This window comes from Pipistrellus kuhlii, unplaced genomic scaffold, assembly GCF_014108245.1.
Source record: "Pipistrellus kuhlii isolate mPipKuh1 unplaced genomic scaffold, mPipKuh1.p scaffold_m20_p_12, whole genome shotgun sequence".
Taxonomy (NCBI): Eukaryota; Metazoa; Chordata; class Mammalia; order Chiroptera; family Vespertilionidae; genus Pipistrellus; species Pipistrellus kuhlii.
In genome coordinates this window covers 31,777,203-31,799,651 of record NW_023425427.1, presented here as the reverse complement: position 1 = coordinate 31,799,651, position 22,449 = coordinate 31,777,203, and the positions used below count along the sequence as shown (strand labels likewise).

Below are 22,449 nucleotides of genomic sequence, written 5' to 3'. Positions count from 1 at the left end.
GACCACCATGGTCCGTGGATCACTGGTTGGTGACCATTGTTCTAGACCACAAGTAGGTGGCAAAGCCAATGCTGAAATAACCTGAGCTTGGAGGACATTTAGGTCGGTAGGAGAAGGTTGGTGGTGGTATCACACAGGAGAGCTGGGTTTGAACAAATGGCCTCAGCTTGGGAGGGGGTCTGCTTGAAAATTCCTCAGCTCCACTTTATGTCCACACTTCCCTTCAAGTCACCTGACTGTTCGAAAGCAAATGGAGCAGATGGTAATTTTTATACCTTTTGTGCCTTTCCCATCCCCTCATTTATCTGGCTACTTGTTAATGCTTTTGACAACAGTTTGGATAGGATGAAGTTCAAGACTAAAGGTAGGTGACCGATTCATCTCAGTCTGCCTGAGCCTGTCAAGGTCTTAAAATGAAAGTCCTGCAGCCCAGAGACCCCCCTCAGTACTAGGCAAACTGGAATAGTTGGTCAACTTAATAATGACAAAAATGGGCATTTTCTATGGATTTCATTTATCTAATGACCATAAAACCCACAATGAAGGCAGATGGGTTTATTGTTTATCATTTTGTGGGTAAGAAAGCCAAAATTTGAATATCCTAATATCACACCCTAGAGCACTGGCGTATGCGGAAGGTAAGTTTTAAGTTCAACACCTAAAGCAAAAGGCTGACAGTTTCCCCCCTCCACTTCAAAGATTACCCACAATGTACAGAATGCATGTGACCCAATTTATTAATTCTCACGGACATTAAAATCTGAGAGTGACTCCGCTAAACTAAAAGGAGACAAATGGAAAACCCATGTGCAGATGTCTGGGGACTCTAACTATGTACATTCCCCCCCCAGTTCTGGTGATGAATGGAGAATGCTGAGGCTAGTAGTGGATTCCACTCATTCTGCCAGGTAAGTCAGACTTCTATCATCGCAATACACGTTGATACATCTGTTTGGTGTTGGGAGTCTTAAGGGAAGCTTTCCCACCCGGAGAGGCATGAGGTGAGCGTCAGTCTGGCAGGTGGTCTAAGCGCGCACCTGATGTAACTCGGCTACACATGATCTTCCCACTTAAAGTAGGAAAGAGAACACTCTCCCGGCTTTAAAGGGAGCCTCCGGAAAGTAGGTCAGCTTGGCTGGCATAGTCTTATGGCAAGGACAGATTAGAGAGGGATTAACTGCTTCTTAAAAGAATTGATGCTGCTCAGTGGGCAACAGTATTACAAGAACACCTTGCAAAACGGGGTCCAGGGCATTACGGGAAGCAGCCAAGCAGCTGGACCCTGTTTGCTCAGCTCCCAAGGAAACACACCGGCTAAACTTCCCTCGGAAATGAAATTATCTCACTGACCAGAAGCCAAGTTAAAACGAAGCAAGTACAAAACCAGATAATGGCTGAAATCAGCCCCACCTTGAGGTTGTCAGGCTGTTAGGAAAGTCATGGTTTTAAGAAGGAAATGCTCCCTGTCACCATTTCTGCAAAGCTCAAAGCTAAGTTTTAGAGTAAGTGAAAAGTTTATTTTCAGCACCTACCCATATCTCCTTTCACTCCTTTTACCATGAACTCCTGGTACCTCTCCCCAGATTTACAGGGCCTGGGTTACTGTAGCATGGGCCCTGCAGGGCTCCCGTTCATTTGATATTTCCCTGTGAGTTATGCTGAGTTCATTTCTTCCTCGCCTGTTTAATGCACATTTTCCTGAGGTGTCAGCTGTGGTGAATGGCTTCCCTCTAGTTAGAGGTCTTAACAAACACTCAAGACCTTAACATAAGTAGCTACTATGAAGGTGAGACTCTTGGGTGGATGGCTGAGGAGGAAACCTGGGACAGACAGTTTCCCCCCTCCATCTCTGGGCCACACAGTCAGGGACAACGATTGGGGCATTTTGTTAATATAAGGAATTCCGGTGAGCAGTTTAACCGCTTGTAAAGTCTCTGAACTCACGGGAATGGCTGATTAGAAAGAATTATGAGAAAGCATTTCATAGCCCCCTAATATATGTATTGTTAAAATAACTGCCTCATTAATGCCATACGCTTTGGTGGAGGATGAACTGTCCCCATCTCACCTTCTCTTAAAAAAAAGAAAAAAGAAAAAAAAAAAGCTAATGCAGTAGTTCTCAAAGTGTGGTCCCTGGACCAGCATCAGCTAGGGGCTTATTAGAAATGCAAATTCTTGGGCCCCACTTCAGATCTACGGAATCAGAAGCTCTGGGGAGAGGGCCCAGCAATCAGGCCTCCCAGGTATGTCTGATGCATGGTAAGTCTGAAGAACCAATGAGTTAATAGGTAATTATCTGGTCAAAAAATGGGGGATAAAGATAGGGCCCTAAATGTCTGTGTGTGTGTGTGTGTGTGTGTGTGTGTGTGTGTGTGTGTGTAAAGGGTGTGAAATACTGTCTTCACACTGCCCTGCTCAGTACCTTTTTGCTGGTGGGCCTTGGGGCTCCGGTCGCACTCGGAACATCATTATTGCCAGAGCTATAGTAAGACATCCGGTTGCAGTTGCGATCAGCAATCTGAAATACACAAACCACCACTCAACAGGCAACCAACAGTGGTTCTCTGGGAAGATGAGCCAGGGACCTGGAAGTCACCACCTCCAAATTCCTTTTTAATGTTATTTTCTACTTTTACCCTGGTTACAAAGGTGAAACGATGGTTTACATAAATAGAAAACAAAGCAAAGAAGGTAAAGTTACACCTAGTTCTACTGCATCTGAGACAACACCTGACCACAGATAACTATAGTGAAACCTAGTTAAGTAGCAGGGGTGTTTACTAGTAATAATCCCTTCAACAGTCTCAGCCTGTGACTTTACTGGGAGAGAAGGGAAAAACGCATGGGAACAGTGCCTCTCTGTGCGTCAGGATGGTACTGTAACCAGATTCCTCAGCACTGTAAGAAACGGTCAAAAACCGCTTCGGACAAACTTTTCTCCCCTTACTACAAAACAATTAGAAAAGTCTTAACCTACTCCACATAGAATTTAATATTTCCACTTTTATTAAAGAAACCTTATGTGTAAGGCTGTCAGTGATACCTGTCGGTCACTTCTCCCGTAGTCAATCAGAAAATGGTATCATTTAAAGGGACCTTAAATGTGAGGTCGAACCATGGTGTGCTGGCAAATGTTTAGCTACCAACTCCTGGGGGTGGAGAAGGAAGCCTGAATTGTAGGATTTGCCAATTTCTGTGCTGTAACTTCTTACATTGTGGCTGATTTCAAGTTAACATGATGGCTTTGAGCATAACATTGAGAAGAGATGTGCAGTAGCAAACCATTAGATAGTATTTCCACCAAACAGATACAATAGATATAACCTCAAGAACACAGATAATAGTAAAACACAGTAGAATAATTAGGAAGGAATAAGGTTTGAGTACTACCTTTGTCAAGTGGAATAATTTTAGATTTACGGACAAGTTGCAAGGGTGGTGGTACAGAGTTCACCCTTCACCAAGTTACATAATTATGGTACATTTTTCAAAACTAAGAAATTAACATTGGCACATTACTATTAACTAACCCATAGGTTTTATTCAGATTTCTTCAGCTTTTCCACTAATGTCCTGTTTCTGTTCCAAGATACAATCCACGATACCACCCTGCATTTAGGTTACCTCTGTTTTTACTATAACTTATTTGTTATTTTATATAATTTAATTTTTAATAATGTCTGTGTTTAATAACAAGTTAAAAAAAATTCCTAGAAATTTAACAATCAGCTCTTAAAAACTGGTCTGAGCCAGCTTCTATACCTCCCTGGGCTTTTTTGTAACTAAAAAAAGAGCAGAATATCACCTATGGTACACCTATAGCTTACCAGAATCTCGGGGGGTGGATCCAGGGTTTTTTATTTTATTTTAAGATTTTTTTTAAGAGAGAGGGGAAGGAAGAGGGACAGAGAGAAACATCTATGAGAGAGCTGAACATCAATTGTCTTGGGTATGGCCAGCACACGCCCTACCAAGGATTAAGCCCGAAACCTGGCTTGATCAGTAATCTGACCAGTAATCACACCAGCAAACTTAAGGTGCATGGACTACGCTCAACCAACTGGCCCACACCAGCCAGGGCGGACCCAGTGTTTTTCAAAGATGCATAGAGGATTTTTAAGTTCAGCCAGGGTTCAAAACCTCCACGGAGACGAGGACAATGAGGCCCAGCACAGGAACTGACTTGCCTATCACCACAAGGCTAGCTGGTGTCAGAGTCAGCCCAACCCTGGCGTCCAGATTCCCTTTATCAAAACATACTGTCTCAAGTGGGTGGATTTTGTAAGGGAAATTGTGCCAAAACCTAGAGGGTTCAATTTACCATCCTTAGGGGAAATGACTCTGTTCTAAAAGCTTAGCCACTGTGAGGCCACAGATAACAGGAAATAAAATTCAGACTAAGAATTCAGGGTTGCTGGATTACATACTTTCATAAGGGGAATTGTATGGTATGTGAATTATATCACAACTTTTAACAATTTCAAACAAGAGACATTCTGCAAAATATCTACCTCAAGGAAAGTCTAAGAAACTGTCACAGTGAGCGGGAGCCTAAAAACTTCCTGCCAGAGTACAAAATAGAATGTGGTGCGCTGGACGGGACCCTGGACAGAGAAGGGACATTAGGGAAAAATCTGAGAAAATATGAACGTTAGTTACTAATAATAACATATCAATGTTGGTTCACTAATTTGTGACAAATGTACCATTATAATGTGCAGGAAAACTGGGTATGTACGGTACTTTCTGTACAGTACTCACAATCATTCTGTAAGTCTAAAACTGTTCTACAATAATAAAACAGTTTATCAAGAAAAAGCAACAGAGCAAGCCACCAACCCTCTCTGTTTTTACTTCTCTATTAGTACATGGGATAATGAAGCCATAGATGTTAATGAAAGCAAAAGCCAGATATAAAAGAACAAAATAAAAAACAACCTTTCTAGGTATCCAAAATAGTTAAAGCTAATTTTTTTTCCCTTTGAAAATAAGATTCATGATATTCTTGACTCCTTGTGGCTAAACCAGCAATGCCCTAAAATCTTCCCGCCAGAGTGAATTGAGCAGATCCTCAAATGCCTCTGCATCCTTCTGAATGGCCATAATCACTTCAAAAGACAATTAATACTCTGAGCAGGAAAGCATTTGACCAACACCGTGGGCAGCCGTGGTGGCTGATGTGTTATTTCTCCAGGTGTTAGTTAGAAACAGAAAGCCCGAGTCACTCTCCAGGGTGTGACATTTCCCCAACCTTTGAGGACATGATGCTCTTCACTTCCTCGTCGTCGGCAGCAGAGTGTGTCCCCGCGAGGTCCGGGTTACTGCTGCTCATCACCCGGGCCTGCAGCAGCTTCGAGCTCACGGCAGCCGCAGAGGTGCGTCCATACGTGTGGTAGCGAGGATCCGGGAGGGCAGTGGAGCCGCCTGCATCCATCCCGTCAGGTACAGACATGCCAATAGAAAGGGTGTCAGAGTCACTTCCTGGACGTGAGAAGGAACTGAAGAGGGATGAGGTAGATTAGGCCTCAGAATTAGGGTCTTATTATTAAACTAGAGGCCCAGAGTACAACATTCAGGCACGGGGAGGGTCCCTAGTGGCCTGCAGGGGCCTTCCTTCATTTCCTGAAGCCCCCTGGTGGTCAGCGCACGTCATAGTGAGCGATCAAATTCCGGGTGGTCAAACTCCCAAAGGGACACTTTGCATATTAAGCATAATATAGTCATCTATATATAGATGCCTTAGGGAAGATAATGATTTGGGGGTAAATAGTTAGGACGTAAGGCAGTAGGGCAGCGGTTCTCAGCCTTTCTAATGCCGTAACCCTTTAATACAGTTCCTCATGTTATGGTGACCCCCAAACATAAAATTATTTCCGTTGCTATTTCATAACTGTAATTTTGCTATTGTTATGAATCGTAATGTAAATATGTGTGTTTTCCGATGGTCTTAGGTGACCCTGCTAGTGTTTCTCAACCTGTGGGTCTTTACCAGTGCGGGATTATCAAAGAGGCAGAGTAAGTAAGTGCTTAGAGTATATAAAGAAGGATGGGGGCAGGAAGAAAGCAAGAGGAAAATCTAGAAATGAACTTTTCACTTTAGTATTCCTGTCATATTTGTGTCATTCTGAAAGATAAAATGTAACGATCACGCTTTTTATTTCATTTGAATGACGTGGCAGTGGGGTTGGGGGGAGGGTGCCGGGCTGCCCGGCTGTACCCCCAAGGCCAGGCTACCTGACTTGGGCAGGTCCTTCTGCAGCTCCGGCAGGCGGAAGACGTAGTGCACGTAGGAGGCCAGCAGGCAGTTCCTCCCGTGCTGGTCTTTGCTCAGGTCCTTGCTGTTGTGCAGGCTGTTGGCGATGGCCACCACGGACTCGAAGGCAAACTGGGAGAAGTTGGCTGAGGAACCAAGATAAAAAAGGGCATCCTCACCGTCAGCCCTCAATGAACCCAAAGTAACGTGTTCTCCAGGGCAGTGAGTGACAGGGAGCCTGATCACCGACCGAGAGAGCGAGGCGGGGCAGGACGCCGGCCTGGGGCAGAGCGGTGCTCCAGCACGCTGGCTCTGCAGGCTGCCAACGGCCTCATGGCCTCATGCTTCCTCCCTCATTCTCTCCCTCCCGCCGGCACTGAGCTTTTTCATGACAAAGACACGGGACTATCCAGACAACCTCCCTTTCTAAACCGTGACGTGAACTGGGGCTGCTCAGTGGGGTCAGTACTGACCTGGTCTGAGTCACCCAGGAGCAGCCTCTCAGGCCCCTCCACAGACTCACTGGGTCAGAATCTGCATTTTCACAAAGTGCCCCGGGGTTCTCGTGCACACTGTGGTCTGAGATGCACGGTTGCATCTTGGTGTACAGATGACTCTAAAAATGTATGTACTGAGGTGATCCCCTACAGTGGACCTTTACAAAGGATGATTTAGAACATCCGAGGTCTTGTTCTGGAGCTCCAGCCTTCCACACAGTTCAGCTCCACCCTACTGACCCAGCTTTGGACCGTTTTGTGCTCAACCTCCACTTCTCTTAAAATGAGGCACTGACTGTATTATCCCCATCACAGGTCTGCTCTTTCTCTTCTCTGTGACTTGGCTGATACTGTTGTCCTCACCTAGAAAGCCCTCCTTCCACTCACAAAATCACACCAACCCTTCAACCCTCAGCACAATCCTATCTCCCCCACAAAGCCTTTGGCACCACTCAGTACAGGGCTTAAGTGACAGCAAGTCCCAGCATGCTTTGGCTGTTTCTGGTGGTAAATCCTGTCTTTCTGAGCAGGCTGGAAGCTCTTCCAGGGCAAAGTGCATTTCTCATACTTTCTTGTCTCTCAAGTGCCTTTCATTGTGTCTGACAACGACAGGTCTGAATAAAGGCTTGTTGTCTAAACACCTCGACTCATTCTGCCTGTCCCAGCACCCTGCTGTCCCCATGACAAGGCAGCAACTTGCTATGGAGAAGACATGTGAATGAATATTTTGGCCCAACACACAAATCTTTATTGCATGGCTGAGACATGCAAAGCAGTGTGCCACATAGGTAGGTGCATAGAGAGAAATCCAGGGAGGGGAGAGGTCACTGCTCTGCAGGAATCTAGCTAGAGAAGGTCAGCTGCACGTCTGAAAGGTAGCCTACAACGTGGTTGCCTTACTGTGGAACCACAAAAGACACACCCCAGGATACAGTGCAAACAAGGGGTTAAGAAGACATGCTCTTCCCTGTCTAGTTCAGGAAGTACACCCGGCTCCTCTGCCCCCCCCCCCCCCCCCCCAATCAATTTACTCGTATTCCATAGCCCAACTGTGCTATTTCCTTCTTTTCTCACACTCCCACACTTTTCTGGGTCACATGCTTTTTGCCACTCTTTCACTGTCTCCATTTGGGCTGCTTTCTCTCTACCCCTCCTTCAAGGTCATCTCAAACACCTTCTTCCTAGGGGCCTCCAACATCCTCCCCGATGGATGTTCTAGCTCCTCCTCTCCCCCCAGTATTTTTAGCTGTGTCCTTTCGAGGATTCTGCTCTTCACTGTATTTATTGTAAGTCCTCTGAGGTCAGCTATGCTCTCGATTATTGCAAAGCCTACAACTGTTAGCACAGTACTGGGAACACTGATGATGCCTACCTAAAAGACATCTTCTGGACTCTCTAGCATGGGATAATATGAGCCCAGCCAAAAACAGTGTCAGACAAAAATGCCCTCCACCAGCCAATCTGCCCCAGCAGGAGTCAGCAGAACCACGGGACCCACATCTTACATGACATTATTTCCAACAGAAGTTTTACACATTGTAGTTAACGTTAATTTGTTAAAAGCTAGCATTTACAATACACTGTAAGTCAGCAAATAGATAAGTGGTTGCCAGGAGAGGTGGATATTGATTGACTGCTAAGAAGGAGGGCTTTCACTGGGAATTAAATCGTAGTGATAGTTGCACAACCGTGTGAATGTATTAAAAACCTTGGAATTGTACACCTAAGTGAATTTTATGGTATGTACATTACAATCTCAATATAAAACATGATCACATTGCATTTCAATTTAGATCTCCTTTCCTTTTACTTAAAATGAATTGTCTTATTCTTTTGAGATACTATATTTCCCTATTGGTCAGGAAAACAAAAATATCTTAGAAGTACAAGAATTCTATCCACTACAAGGAATGGAATTTGAAAGGCTGTTTCTAATAGTTTAAAAGATTTAAACTATGATTTTAAGCATTCGGTCTTTATTTCTTTTTTTACATCCAGGGAAGAGTAAGAAACAGCACTGGACCTGGCCTCCCTCAGACTCACATCATCAACAGAAAAGAAGATCACACTTTCCCTGCTTCCAGGATTTCTGGGAAACCGTGTCTCCTAACACAAGGCACGGCCTGCCCCGCCCCGCCTCCTCCCAGCCTCCTACCTGTCTGGCCGGCGATGACCATGGGCTGCACGGACAGCTGGAAGAGCTTGTCCAGCACCAGGTGCAGGAAGAGCACGAGGGGCTCCAGGCGGGAGGAGTTGAGCCAGATGATGCTGAGCTTCAGCTCGTGCTCCAGCGTCGTCTCACTGATCTTCTGGTCCAGCACGCGGATGGGGAAGGTCACCTGGCTCTCCAAGGAGTGGCAGAGCGTGAAGAACTTCTCCAGGTGGTTGTCCTGGGGAGGCAGACAGCAGGCCTCAGGGTCTTGTCCCATCCAGGCTCACCAGGGAATTCATAAACACAATCAAATGGCTCCTCGTAGGCACAGCCCTTTGTCCCAGGTCTTAGACCAGAAGTTCTGAGACATGGATGTTTCAGACCAAGGTTATGAACCGCTTTGTAGAGTGGTGTGCACAAAACAGACCCTCTCCATGACTATTAACTGAAGAAGAAAATGATTTGGACTCTGACATATTCTGTAAGCAGGAGCAAGCACACCAGGTGAGCACACACAGCCCCAAATGGGTCTACACAGGTGCAAAACTCAAACAGTGGCACAAAAAGGAGGGATTGTAGAAGTGGGAGGAAGGCTGGTGAGATGGCAGAATCCCAGAGGGGAATGAGATAGAGGCTTCAAATGAAGTCTCTCCTCATACAGGGACTGGGTTCCTTCATTTAGGTGCTCAACCTTTTTATAAGGTCTTCCCACTCAAATGAAAATTAAACCTGAACAGGCTTGGGAAATCCCAATAAAGAACTAAAGGTTATTTTTGCTTTATTCGTGCACAATGATTTTTATTGGTCTGTTACTGGGCTGTCCTTAGAAGGTTCTCTCTGTGCCTCCATCTTCACCATCGGTCTCCTGGCTCTGAAGTGAAGTGGACCTCGGTGTTGCTTACCTGGGTGTGAACGGAAGAAACAGCTTGCACTTCAATATTAAATACTCCCTTATGTCCTTCAGCCCATTTAATGGGAGGGTTCTGTAAAGGGACTTTCTGTGTTAAAGAAAGAAAAAGATTAGCAATTCAATTCCTTTTTCTGAATACTAGCAAGCAGCGCAAAGCAACTTGACTGTAAATGTCAGGGTTATCTATAATAATAAAAGCATAATGTGCTAATTAGACCAGACAGCCAAAGGACCTTCTGGACGTCATTCTGGACATCCTTCCGGATGAAGCTGTAGCAGTGGGGTGGCCGAAGCAAGGTAGTTAGGGGTGATCAGGCAGGCAGGCAGGCAGGCAGGCAGGCAGGCAAGCAGTTAGGAGCCAGCAGTCCCAGATTGTGGTGTTAGGCCTAAACTGGCAGTCAGACATCCCCTGAGGAGTCCTGGATTGTGAGAGGGTGCAGGCCGGGCTGAGGGGACTCCCCATCCTCCTGCACACAAATTTTGTACACCAGACCTCGAGTACAAATATAAAACTCCCTGGAAAACTAATAGAATTGGCCTTGGAGTTAGAAGCTCTACATTCAAATTCTGTTTTGTCCTGCACTAGTTACTTTTTTAAAATATATATTTTATTGATTTTTTTTACAGAGAGAAAGGGAGAGGGAGAGAGAGCCAGAAACATCGATGAGAGATAAACATCAGTCAGCTGCCTCCTGCACACTCCCCATTGGGGATGTGCCAGCAACCAAGGTACATGCCCTTTACTGGAATTGAACCTGGGACCCTTGAGTTCGCAGGCCGACACTCTATCTACTGAACCAAACCAGTTAGGGCCTGAACTAGTTACTTTTACTTTGCCAACTTAATTAAATTCTCTGGTCCTTTGTTTTCTTTGCTGAAATGATGGATTTGAACTGAGAGATTTGTCTGTAAGCTCCCACCCAGCATTGATAAATCCTTGATTCTAGGAATTGAAATAGAGTAATATGTTGGTGATTTTCCCATTAATCAGGAATATCAAGACAAAGCCTAGAGTATCTTTACACGACATAAAATTTTAATGCTTTTGAGCACTTGCAATTACTTTCCCTTTTAACAAAACGTTTCCAAGTAGCAGTCCTGCTAGGTTCCTGCTTTAATTATTTTAAGTGACTCTTTTATGTCATTTATGTATTAATAACTCTGGAATCCTAAGAGGCCATTTTTGCCTTAAATTCCCATGGAATTATCTTCCTCAAAAGACATCATACAGGGTGAAGAGGGCCTATCTGACAGAGCTGCATGAGTGTAGATTTTGCATCTCTTCCCTTATATTTTTTTTTGTTAATTCTCACCCGAGGATATTTTTTCCATTGATTTTTAGAAAGAATGGAAGGGAGGGAGGAAGATAGAGAGGTAGACACAAAGAGAGACACACACAGAGAAAGAAAGAGAGAGACATTGATGTGAGAGACACACATAAATTGGTTGCCTCCTTCAACCCAGGTATATACCCTTGACCAGGAATCAAACCCTTGACCCTTAGGTGAACAGGCTGCCACTCTAACCATTGAGCTACGTGGCCGGGGCATCTCTTGCATTTTAATGGCAGGATGCTGTATTTACAAGGGTAGGATGGGTAGATGGGGTGAGGGCTTTTGGAAATATCTAAGACAGAGTCACAAACGGGGGTCAAAGCTGGATCCAACCCACGGACAAATTCCATTGGGCTCAGTGTTGGAAACTTTTTTGAATTTGTTGCCAACATTTAAAAGTCAGAAAATTTCACATGAAAGCCTATTTTTCTAACTTTTTTTGAGAACCAGAAGATATGAAGACATTGGGCGTGCGTCCCAGAATGCCACTGATCTGTGGGGCGGAGGAGCAACTGTGACCTTCAGTGGGCAATCTCCAGCGGGAACAAGTCCACCAGGGCCCGGCACTCACTGTGAGTGAGTCCAACTCCCGGGGACACTGGAGGCTGCCACCCACGACCTTAAGCAGCACTGTCCACTAAAAAATACATTGTGAGCCGTCACCTAAAATTTTCTAGCAGCCACGTTTAAAAAATGTAAAGGAACATGTCATAATAATTTTAATATAGATAGCTTAAATATATAGCTTAAAAAATATAGTTTATTGTATTTAACTATATATTTATTAAATATATAGCCTAAAGTTTATTGTTTCAATATGTAGTCACTATAAAAATTATGAATGACATATTTTACATACTTTTTTTCTACTAAGACTTTGAAATCAGGTTATACTTACATTACATTCCAGTTTGGACAAGCCATATATATATATATTTTTTTTTTCATTAAATTTTAGAGAAGAAGGAAGAGGGAGAGAGAGGTAGAAAGATCAATGATAAAAGAGAATCATTGATCCGCTGCCTCGTACATGCCCCCATTGGGGATAAGCCCGCAACCTGGGCCTGTGGCCTGACCAGGAATAGAACTGTGACCTCCTGATTCACAGGTCGATTCTCAACCACTGAGTCCCACCACATTTTAATAGCCAAACATGACTAGTAGCAACTGTATTGGACACTACTGAATCTTCAGGATATTAGGAGAGGCTGAGGGTATATCTATAAAGATAGTTTGGGGCAAGAAGAATAAAAAATAATAATTACTTCAACATAGAGTTGGTTTCTTGATATGCATTATTTCATTTAACATCCACAGCAACCTTATGGACAGGTATGGGTACGGTTTCTTCTCTGAGACACAGAGAGGGTAAGCCATTCATCCCTGTATGCTCACACAGCTAGGGAGTAGCAGAGTCTGGATTTTGGATCCAAATTTGTTTGTTCCCAAAACCCAGGTTTGCTCTGGAGCATTAAGAAGACAATTAAGGGTTCTAAGAAATTAGAATGTGCATGATGAAAAGGCGGCAGTGAGGGCATCAGAAGGGCCTGTGTATCCAAATCATAAAGAGTAATCAGGGCATGTCTGTGAACACACTCAGGCTGATCTCAGGTGGTTCTGAGGAGAGCGGTTTTGGTCTAAAGCTGGGCACACAACTGTGGCCCAGGGCAAAGAAAGATTCTCTCTCCAGAGAAAAGCAGAAATAAGAGAAGAATGGAATAACCTGGGGATGATGGGTGGGTAGTCAGAGTAGGGAAGAATGTTGACTATTAAGGTTGGAATGAAAATAAAATTCCTGGGAAATTCTTCAACCTGAAAATTATAATAATAAATAACCCAAAAGAGTAGACGGGGAATCTATACGTTAAAAGAGTCTTAAAGACAAGTCAACCAATAGCAATGTATGGACCTTATTTGGATCCTGATTCAAACAAATAACTGTAAATAAAAATATGACATTAATGAGATCACTGAAAATTTGATTACTAACTGGATATTTGAAGATATTAAGGAATTATTAATTTTAAGATACAACAATGGTTCAAAAAAGAGCCCTTATCTTTGAAGATACATACTAGAATATGTATGAACTAGAGGCCCAGTGCACGACATTCATGCACTGGGGAGGGGGTGTCCCTCAGCCCGGCCTGTGCCCTCTCACTGTCTGGGACCCCTCAGGGGATGTCCAACTGCTGGCTTAGGCCTGCTCTCATGGACATCCCCTGAGGGATCCTTAGCATTGCTGCCGCTGCGCTCACCTGTCATGAGCCCGGCTTCTGGGTGAGCAGTTTCCCCCTGTGGGAGCACACTGACCACCAAGGGGCAGCTCCTGCATTGAGTGTCTGCCCCCTGGTGGTCAGGGTGTGTCATAGCGACCAGTCGTTGGGTAGATTTACATATTAGGGTTTTATTATACAGGATGAAATGCTATAATGTCTGGGATTTTCTTCAAAATACTACTATTGAAATAAACCTCCACCAACCAGACTGAGAATATGAGAGCCAGTGCTGGTGTGGTCAGAATGGCGAATCCACTAGGCTCCCTTCTAATGGAGCGAGAGGCAGTGCAGAAAATAGGAGGAGAGGAAGGGTTCTGGCACTGGCAAAGGAATAAAATCCCCACTATCCATCTGGGAACAGTGACAATGGACCCAGAGGGGAAACTGATGGAATCTCGCCTGGGAACCTTTTATAAGGATCCGTGCTGAGAGCAGCTGTTATCATAAGTGGGCTCCTTTTGCCTCCCCTTAAACATTAAATTATTTGTGAATCCCTTTTCACAAGGCAATATTGCCTCTGGCACAGGCTGCATTTACTAAGTGTTCTGAACTGGTGATGTCTAAATGAATGCTTTTTCATGGCTAGTTGTTTTTCCCATCTATCAGACCCATGTGTTCCCAGAAGACACCGTATGCTGACAGATGACTGTTCCCAAACACATGCTGAGCATCCTCAGTCCTGTTGAAGGCACTGGGTAGTGGATCTAGGAAGGTGGTACAAGATCACGGCTGGACAAGAAACACTGACGGCCAGCTTGTTGTTACCTCTGCAGAATGCATGGAGTAGTTGGGTGGGAGCTTTTCCAGGGCAACTGGGAGACAGTAGGATCCAGTTTGAAGACGTTCATTTAAGAGAATTGGCAGCCACTGAAATAGATGATGTAGAGAATAAAGTGGAATTTATTACTACATATAACTCTCACAATTTATCTAGCTCACAATAATCAAATGCAACTAAACAATGATTAGATATTGACCAGGACTCTTTTTGGCAGTAATTTCTGTCAAGTTCTTTGCATTTTAAATTCTGTGAGAGCTCTTGAGGTGGTAATATCAATGATTACCTGCTTTCAGAGCCAAAGTAGTAGCATTTTTCTTTAAAGATAATGTTTGTATGTCTCTGAACAACATCAATGCTTATGTTAACTTTTATACTTTTTAAAGAAAGAACTTTTTTCTCCTTGGAGGAAAAAAAGAGCTATTTTTATACCAGGTGGGGCAAAAGTAGGTTTATAGTTGTGAGTATGGGAACCAGAGTTTAGTTTTGTATTATTACTTATTAATTATTGTATAATTTTCCATACAAACAACTGTAGGCCAATTTTTGCCCACCCTGCATGTAAAGTATATATATAAAATTTGGAAATAAAAGATATTGCAATGCTTTAAAATGTTTTTACTTACTATTGTTTATTCTAAACAAGTATATAGTCATATCAAAATATAAATATATATATATTTCTCTCAATGGTACATTTTTATATTAAAATACTCTCTGTCATTTAAAAAATAACAATATCTTCAAATAATATATTTAGAGACACACAAATCTTGCAAGTGGATACTAAAACTATAAATACAACAATACAACATACCCAGTACTTCGATAGACAATTTAAAAGACTTTGAAATATCACTGAATTAATAGGTTTTATTTTTTAATTTAAATTTTTTTTATATAAATCATTTTTTATTTTTCAATTGTAGTTTGCATACAACATTATCTTGGTTTCATACCAGTGATTAGATATTATATACTTACTAGATGATCATCCTGATAAATCTCATATCCATCTGAAATCATGCATAGTTATTAGAATATTATTAACTATATTCCATATGCTGTACTTTACATCCCATGACTATTTTGTAACAACCAATTTGGACTTCTTAATCCCTTTACCTTTTTCACCCATTTCCCTACCTAATTCTCATCTGTCAACTATTAAAATGTTCTCTGAGCCTGTTTTTGTCCCACTTGTTCTTTTGTTTTGTTTTTAGATTCAATTGTTGATAGGTACTTATTTATTGCCATTTTAATATTCATATTTTTATCTTTTTCTTCTTCTTAAAGAAAACCCTTTCACATTTCATGTCATACTAGTCTGGTGGTGATGAACTCCTTTAGCTTTGTTCTTGTCTGAGAAGCTTAATCTGTCCTGTGATTCCAAATGATAGCTTTGCTAGGTAGAGTAATCTTGGCTGTAGGTTTTGCTTTTCATTCCTTTGAATATTTTTGGCCTGCAAAGTTTCTATTGAGAAATCAGCAAACAGTTTTATGGGAGCTCCCTTGTAGGTAACTGCTTTTCTCTTGCTGTTTTTAAGATTCTTTGTCTTCAAACTTTTGCATTTTAATTATGCTGTGTCTTGGTGTGGGCCTCTTTGTCATCTTGTTTGGGATTCTCTGTGCTTCCTAGACTTATATGTCTATTTATTTCACCAGGTTAGGGAAATTTTCTGTCATTATTTTTTTCAAATAGGTTTTCAATTTCTTACTCTCTCCTTCTAGCACTGCCATGATGTGAATGTTGGTACAACTAAAGTTATCCCAGAGGCTCAATTTTTAAATTTATTTTTTCTTTTTGCTGTTCTGATTAGGTTTTATTTTACTTCCTTATATTTAAAATTTCTGTTTTGATTCTCAGCTTCATATACTCTACTGTTGATTCTCTATAAATTATTCTTCATATCAGTTGAGGTGGTAATGTCAATGATTTACTGCTTTCAGAGCCAAAGTATTAGTGTATCTTTCATTTCTGACTGGTCCTTTTTTATGCAGTTGAGGTTCTCACTAAGTTCATTATGCATCCTTATAACCAGTGTTTTGAACTCTGTATCTATTGTAGTAGATTACTTATTTCCATTTTGTTAAGTTCTTTTTCTGGAGTTTTATTCTGTTCTTTCATTTGGTACATGTTCCTTTGTCTTCTCACTTTGGCAGTCTCCCTGTTTTTGTTTCTATGTATTATATAGAGCTGCTATGGCCTCCAGGCTTAGTAGAGTGGCCTTGTGTATTAGGTGTCTGTTAGATGCAGTGGCACAGACTCCTCGACCACCCAAGCTGGTCATTTGACGTACACCCCCAATGTGTGGGCTGTGTACACTCTTCTGTTGTATTTGAACCTTGATTGTTATTGGCATGTCAGTGAGAGGAATTTATGCCTAGGACAGCCAGGAGGACCAGCCCCTATGGAGGAACAGCCATGTAAGGGCCCACCCCACAGAGGAAGACTTATTTTAGGAGGGCTGTAGTGCCTGCTGACTCCTTTAGAGTGTAGCTTGTGGAGGCGGTTGGGTGGTACTTCAACGTGGCCTGAAGCTGTCTACTGAGTTCCCTGGTTCTGGGGCTTCCTAGGAGTTGCAGATGAAGGTCAACCACCACCTGTTGTTCTGCCCAGGGCCATCTGACATGAGTCACAAAGTGATCTTCAAATGGCTACTACCTGGACTAGGTTTGGAAGTGCTCAGTAAGGCCAAGCTGTGAACCAAGGCCAACTTCTGCTAATGCTGGCCTGGGGCCAATTAGATAGAGACACAGGCACACTGAGGCCAGACGCTGCTTGTTTGAGAGATTTTAGGAAAATATAAAGCATGAGCCCACACAGGCCATTTGTGTGGAAAAGCAACTGGAAACAGCTAGGATGAGTCCACAAGTTGGGTGGATTGGGGTCTCCAGGGGAACCACTGGGGTACAGTGAACAGTGAGAGCCAGGTTGTGTGGGGACTCTGTGTGGGGAGGGCTCTGTATGGGGAGGGCTCAGAAAAGGAACAATGGCTTCTGCCAGCACTTCTGTCTTGGAGAAAGCTGTCCCTCCAGCTCTCACCCTGATGCCAGACAACTCAGTTCCTCCCTGGTGTTCCTGGTGCCTTTTGAGCTGCTGCCCAATTGCTGGATCTCAGAGGGACTAAGTCTAAGTAAGACATGAGTGGGTTGTTTAAGAGGAATGCCTAGGACTCTAGGAGCCCTCAGCCTTACTCAGCCACAATCCCCATTGGCTTTTACAACTAGAAGTCATGGGAACTTCTCTTGCTGGCAATGGAACCCTGGGCTTGGAGGGGCCTACTTTGTGGTTGGAACCCCTCACTCCTCAGGAGGGGACTTTCCCAGCCAAGATATTCCTCTTGGTTTTTACCTGCCACATGTGGGTATGGGAATTTGCATCTCTCCCCTTCCCCATTTTAATCTCAATGTGGCTTCTTCTTTAAATCCCTAGTTGAATTCATTCAACTAAACTTTAAGCAATTCTGAATGATGGCTGTTCTGTAGTTTAGTTGTAATTTTGATGTCACAATGCCTTTTATTTTATTTTATTTTTATTTTTATTTTTTGTTTTGTTTTGTTTTTTAGATAAATGTGTGTTCTTTCAATATCTATCTCCCATTAGCTTTCCGTTCCTGAAATTTGTCATTTGCTAAGTCAAGTCATCTCTGCTCTTTGCTATAATCTGTTTTGGTACATTCTGTTACTTGTGACAGGAAAAAAGCAATTGAATAGAATTTAGTTGTTTATCTCTACAGGGACCTTGGACGCACCAAGGACTGCAGTGTGAATTGGCAAGTTAAAAAGGACTCACTGAATATCCCAGGAGACTTTCTATGGAGGCTCCTTGCTTCTGCTGACAGCTGATGTGATAGAAGGTGAACAGGAGGTGATGATTTACTGTGAGCTTAGCAGGGAGCTTAATTTTCACTTCTTCATAGAAGTCTGGAGACCTGTTTCAAAAACACATTATACACACATAACTTTTAGCAAGAATTACGACTTCTCTGACTATAAATTATAATGCAACAGACTCTTTACTTCAGGATTTGTCTGCTTGGTGTTTTGTTTTTCATTTTACAGCATTCTTACTCCTTGGCTGGAAGTCCTTGAGACCAAGCTTATGTTACTAGATATACTTCACTTACATAAGGGCACTTAGAAACTAAAGACTTTGGGGGTGTGGGTGGACGATTTCCACACACAATGGAAAAACCCAACAACTTAATTTGAAAAGGGGATGAGGTTCAATGTCCTGTTGTGACCTCATTTTCTGTTTCTACCCTAAGAACAGAGACAGGCACATCAAAGGATTTTGGAGAAACAAATGAATGAAGCAAGAGGAAAAGAAACCTGATTTTGCTGAGTTACAAAGTCCAAGATACCTTACCAAGGGCTTCGTGTACCTTACTCACTTACTCCTCAACCCAACCCAGGAACGAGGGTTTAACTTTAAAGGAAGACTTAGATGGGCCAAGTATGATTGACCCTGTACAGATTTCCCTCTCCAACCAAAAGTGGAATAATTTACACACTATTTTGGGACTCAATTTACCCACATAATAATGAGTGCTACATTTCCCCTTTGGTCAACTTAATTTTTTATTTTATTTATTTATTTATTTATTTTTATTTTATTTTATTTTTTGGGGGAATCAACTTAATTTTTCTTAAACAGGTAATGGTGTAGGTGCGTAGTGGTATAGACAAGAGCTCGGTTTTGTTTTTGGCCCCCTCCAGTATTTCAAAGCAAGTTAAGAAATGTATTTATTTAACGCCATAACACTTCTCTGTAACATACTAGACAGAAGGCTCCAGAAAATCGAAACACTATGATGTTCTTGAGCATATGGTCATTTCTCAATCTTTCTTAATGGCAAAAACTGTGCAACTGCAACACAGAATCATGTAACTTGCATGAATTTCCTCTGTCCCTAAATTATAAAAACCACAGGAAGGAATCTCTAGGGGATTCAGAAAAGCCACCAAAAAATGAAACAATCTTGACATATGTTTAGAACTCTGCAATGCACTTACTTATTATGGTATGTGACAGCTGTGTACACTTCCTGCAGAAATTCAGGCCCATTGGATTTTCCAAAGATGACCTATTGACCAATATAAAAATGACCAAATTAACAGTGATATTTGGGTATATGAAACCAATCATCATCAGCCCAATAACACATTCTGTTCTCATACATCTATACTGTATAAGTTAAAAGTGCTGAGTTCTAGTAATCCAACTCCTAGGATTATGTTCCAAGAAACCAGAAATACCAGTCAGAAAGGATATATGCACCCCTATGTTCATAGCAGCACAATTTACAATAGTTAAGATTTGGAAACAGCCTAAGTGCCCATCAGCAGATGAGTGGATTAAAAAACTGATACATCTACACAATGAAATACTATGCCGCTATAAAAAAAGAAGGAACTTTTAACATTTGCAACAACATGGATGGAATTGGAGAACATTATGCTAAGTGAAATAAACCAGTCAGAGAAAGATAAATATCACATGATCTCACTCATTTGTGAGATATAATGATCAACATAATTTGATGAACAAGAATAGATCTATTTAGAGACCAATGGTAGGGAAGAGGGGGTTAGAGAGCTACCAAAGGACTTGTATGCATGCTTATTACAATAACCAATGGACACAGGCAATGGAGGCTTGCCCAGGTTGAGAATGGCGGGGGGGGGGGGGGGGGGGGGGAGAAGGGGTGTTAATCAATTGGGGAAAAATGAAACATGTAAAACTTTAGACAATGAAAGAAAAAGAAAAGAAAGAGTGCTGAGTTCTATGATCAGCCCAACCACATGGAGGCAAAATAACTGGCTATGAAGGGTGGAGTGAGGCCCCAAGGGCCACAGGTTTGTGAATCTGGAAAATCAGTGCCCTGTCCACTCTGCCACACTGCCTACAGGACTATATTTTTGGGCAAAGTCACATCTGTTAAAGATCCCTGGTCATGGCTTCTTTTCCAAAGACATGGGCCTGGTCACTGGGGTGATCAGAACCTTCCCTGGCACATGTTTGGGCTATTTAGAAAGAGACACCTCTTGGGCTTCATTCAGCCTTTATGGTGCATGATTTGTCAAGTGGACTCACCTCTGGACAAAGAAAAAAGAGCCCTTTTTACTAGATGCAATAATCCCTTGGTGATTAGAGAACAGACTGGAGTTTGGCCCCCACTCATCCCTGGCTGGGCACTTGGTTCAATTCAGGATTTGCATAACCAGACCCAGCAGCTCTGGTGGACTTGCCATGAGCCAGAGCAGAGAGAATCAGGGGAGTCCTTATCTAGGATTTCTTTCCTACCACCATTGTAAGAGAAGGCCTTGCACTGGGGAGGTAGATGAGGCATTAGGAGGATGGTTAAAAAAAAGAAGAAAAAAAATTTAGAGAATGGAAGCCCTGAAAAATATAATTTCAGTAGAAAGGTTTAGTAATTGAATTCTATGACTTATAGAAAATAGAAACAGCTAACAACTTTTGCAGCAGATGATTTTAAAAAAATACAAATTTTGACATTTTAGTTTTCTTAGAGAACGCTGCATGATATAATATTTATTACTTGATTTATATTTTCCCTCAGGATGAAGATCAAGACCCAAAAGGTGTCGAGGTGGCATGTGTTTATGATTCCTAGGTTCACATCTCTTTCGAGGTGGACTGGATGTGCGTAGTTGAATGCTGCCAGTGCACATCTGGCAGTGCAGCAAACAAGGCAGACACACTGGGCCCGTCTATCTACTTCTCATGCTGTGAGGGTGGCATGAACTTTATGATATTTTCCAGTGCTCTACTATAACCTGCATGTCCAAATTTCATAGCTCCTTATGGAATACATTAGGAAAGAGACTTGCAATGTAGACTGACCCTGTTTCCCCTTCAGCATGCTGGGACCAATACTGGACTCGCCACTAAGGCCTCTGCACAGGCTGAGTAGCGCTGTCCTGAATAGACAGACATACTCGGCATGCTCATGAGCCCTGGGTTCTGTCCGCGTAAATGGACAAGGGAAGTTCAGCACACCCTGGTTTGAGGCAAATGTTTACTTCTGTCTTTACCGGCATAGCGTTGCTCGGATCCTCTCCACACATGAACTGGATCTTGATTGTAATGTTCCGGGCAGATGCTAGCTTGTTAGTGAAGTTCAGTCTCTGTGGGTAGACATAGAGAAGGTTTCTGGAAAAGAGAAGACCGAGAACCAGTGAATAAGACCTAGGGCTTGTTTTAAGCAATCAAGAGGAAACTTTTCTGAAGACGGTTTTCCTTTCAGAAGTGAATTATTTTGGGAGGAGTGAGTGAGATACTGTCGCTTCTTTTCCCTCATCTGCAGTCATCGGACAATAACCAACAGTGTTCTTCTGTTGTTACCTACAAAGATGTGCCTGCTGCAGCTGAGAGAGTCTTAAGGTCCTGGGTGTGTTTCAGGTTTCTTTGGATATAATATATTCCCAAAAGTAGAATCTCTGGGTCATCAACCCGCTCTTTTATGGGAAAGACCATGTGGCAGGGAGAGCTGGTGTGTGGGTTAATCCGCCCTTGAGCTTCGAGTTCTGTGCCACATCCTGGGAGCTTTATTCACTGGGATGTGCTCAATGATCAGAGAATTGACATCTAAACCCTGAAGTTCAGCACTACTTTCTGCATTTTTAAGCACGCGAGGCAAAACTCAGCACTCTTTTTGGATCGCTAACACTGCATCCAGCCCCACTGTTTGGCCTGGACACCCCTCCCCGACCCAGTTCCACCACTGTGACAATGGAATGGCACACATTGCTTCTGTAAAGTGACATCCTTCACATACTCGGTGGCTTTTCAGAGATGCATACTCTTGGCCTGGGAAGTTTCATGTATGCTCTTAAAGTAAACACGAAGATCTGAATCTCTTGATTTGCATGATTTTCTGGGTCAAGTGAATAGAGAACCATTTTCAGAGATCATCTCAGGCCACTTATGGGAAGAGCAAATATTCTTAATAAACATGATTTTAATGGATACGTGATATCCTATATTATGAATGTGCCATAATTTATATTAGTCTCCAAGAACACGTATTTAGATGACTTCCTTTTTTTAATATTATAAAGCTGTGATAAACCTTTATATATGTGTATGTATATATAATGTATTGCCCTTCTGCAATGTAGTGTACTTTGGGAAGAATCCCATTTAATTCTATATAGTTCTTCATCTTTGAATTAATTGGAGAAACACCAATCAACCTTTCTTTATGCTGTGCTTGAAG

The 22,449-nt window shown here is 42.5% G+C and overlaps 1 protein-coding gene across 9 annotated transcripts in view; it reads right to left on the bottom strand.

Annotated features, from left to right (window-relative positions):
- Nucleotides 1-22,449, bottom strand: part of DOCK8 (dedicator of cytokinesis 8) — a 180,521-nt gene that overhangs the window by 49,699 nt on the left and 108,373 nt on the right. For all 9 annotated transcript variants that reach the window (XM_036433896.2, XM_036433898.2, XM_036433895.2 and 6 more), the window contains 9 exons: nt 21,266-21,383; nt 19,223-19,293; nt 18,000-18,138; nt 14,191-14,292; nt 9,805-9,900; nt 8,906-9,140; nt 6,235-6,399; nt 5,252-5,424; nt 2,423-2,518 (listed from right to left, as the gene is read on the bottom strand). In XM_036433896.2, coding sequence (XP_036289789.1) covers nt 2,423-2,518; nt 5,252-5,424; nt 6,235-6,399; nt 8,906-9,140; nt 9,805-9,900; nt 14,191-14,292; nt 18,000-18,138; nt 19,223-19,293; nt 21,266-21,383 — 1,195 coding nt within the window. The remainder of the gene's footprint in view (nt 1-2,422; nt 2,519-5,251; nt 5,425-6,234; nt 6,400-8,905; nt 9,141-9,804; nt 9,901-14,190; nt 14,293-17,999; nt 18,139-19,222; nt 19,294-21,265; nt 21,384-22,449) is intronic.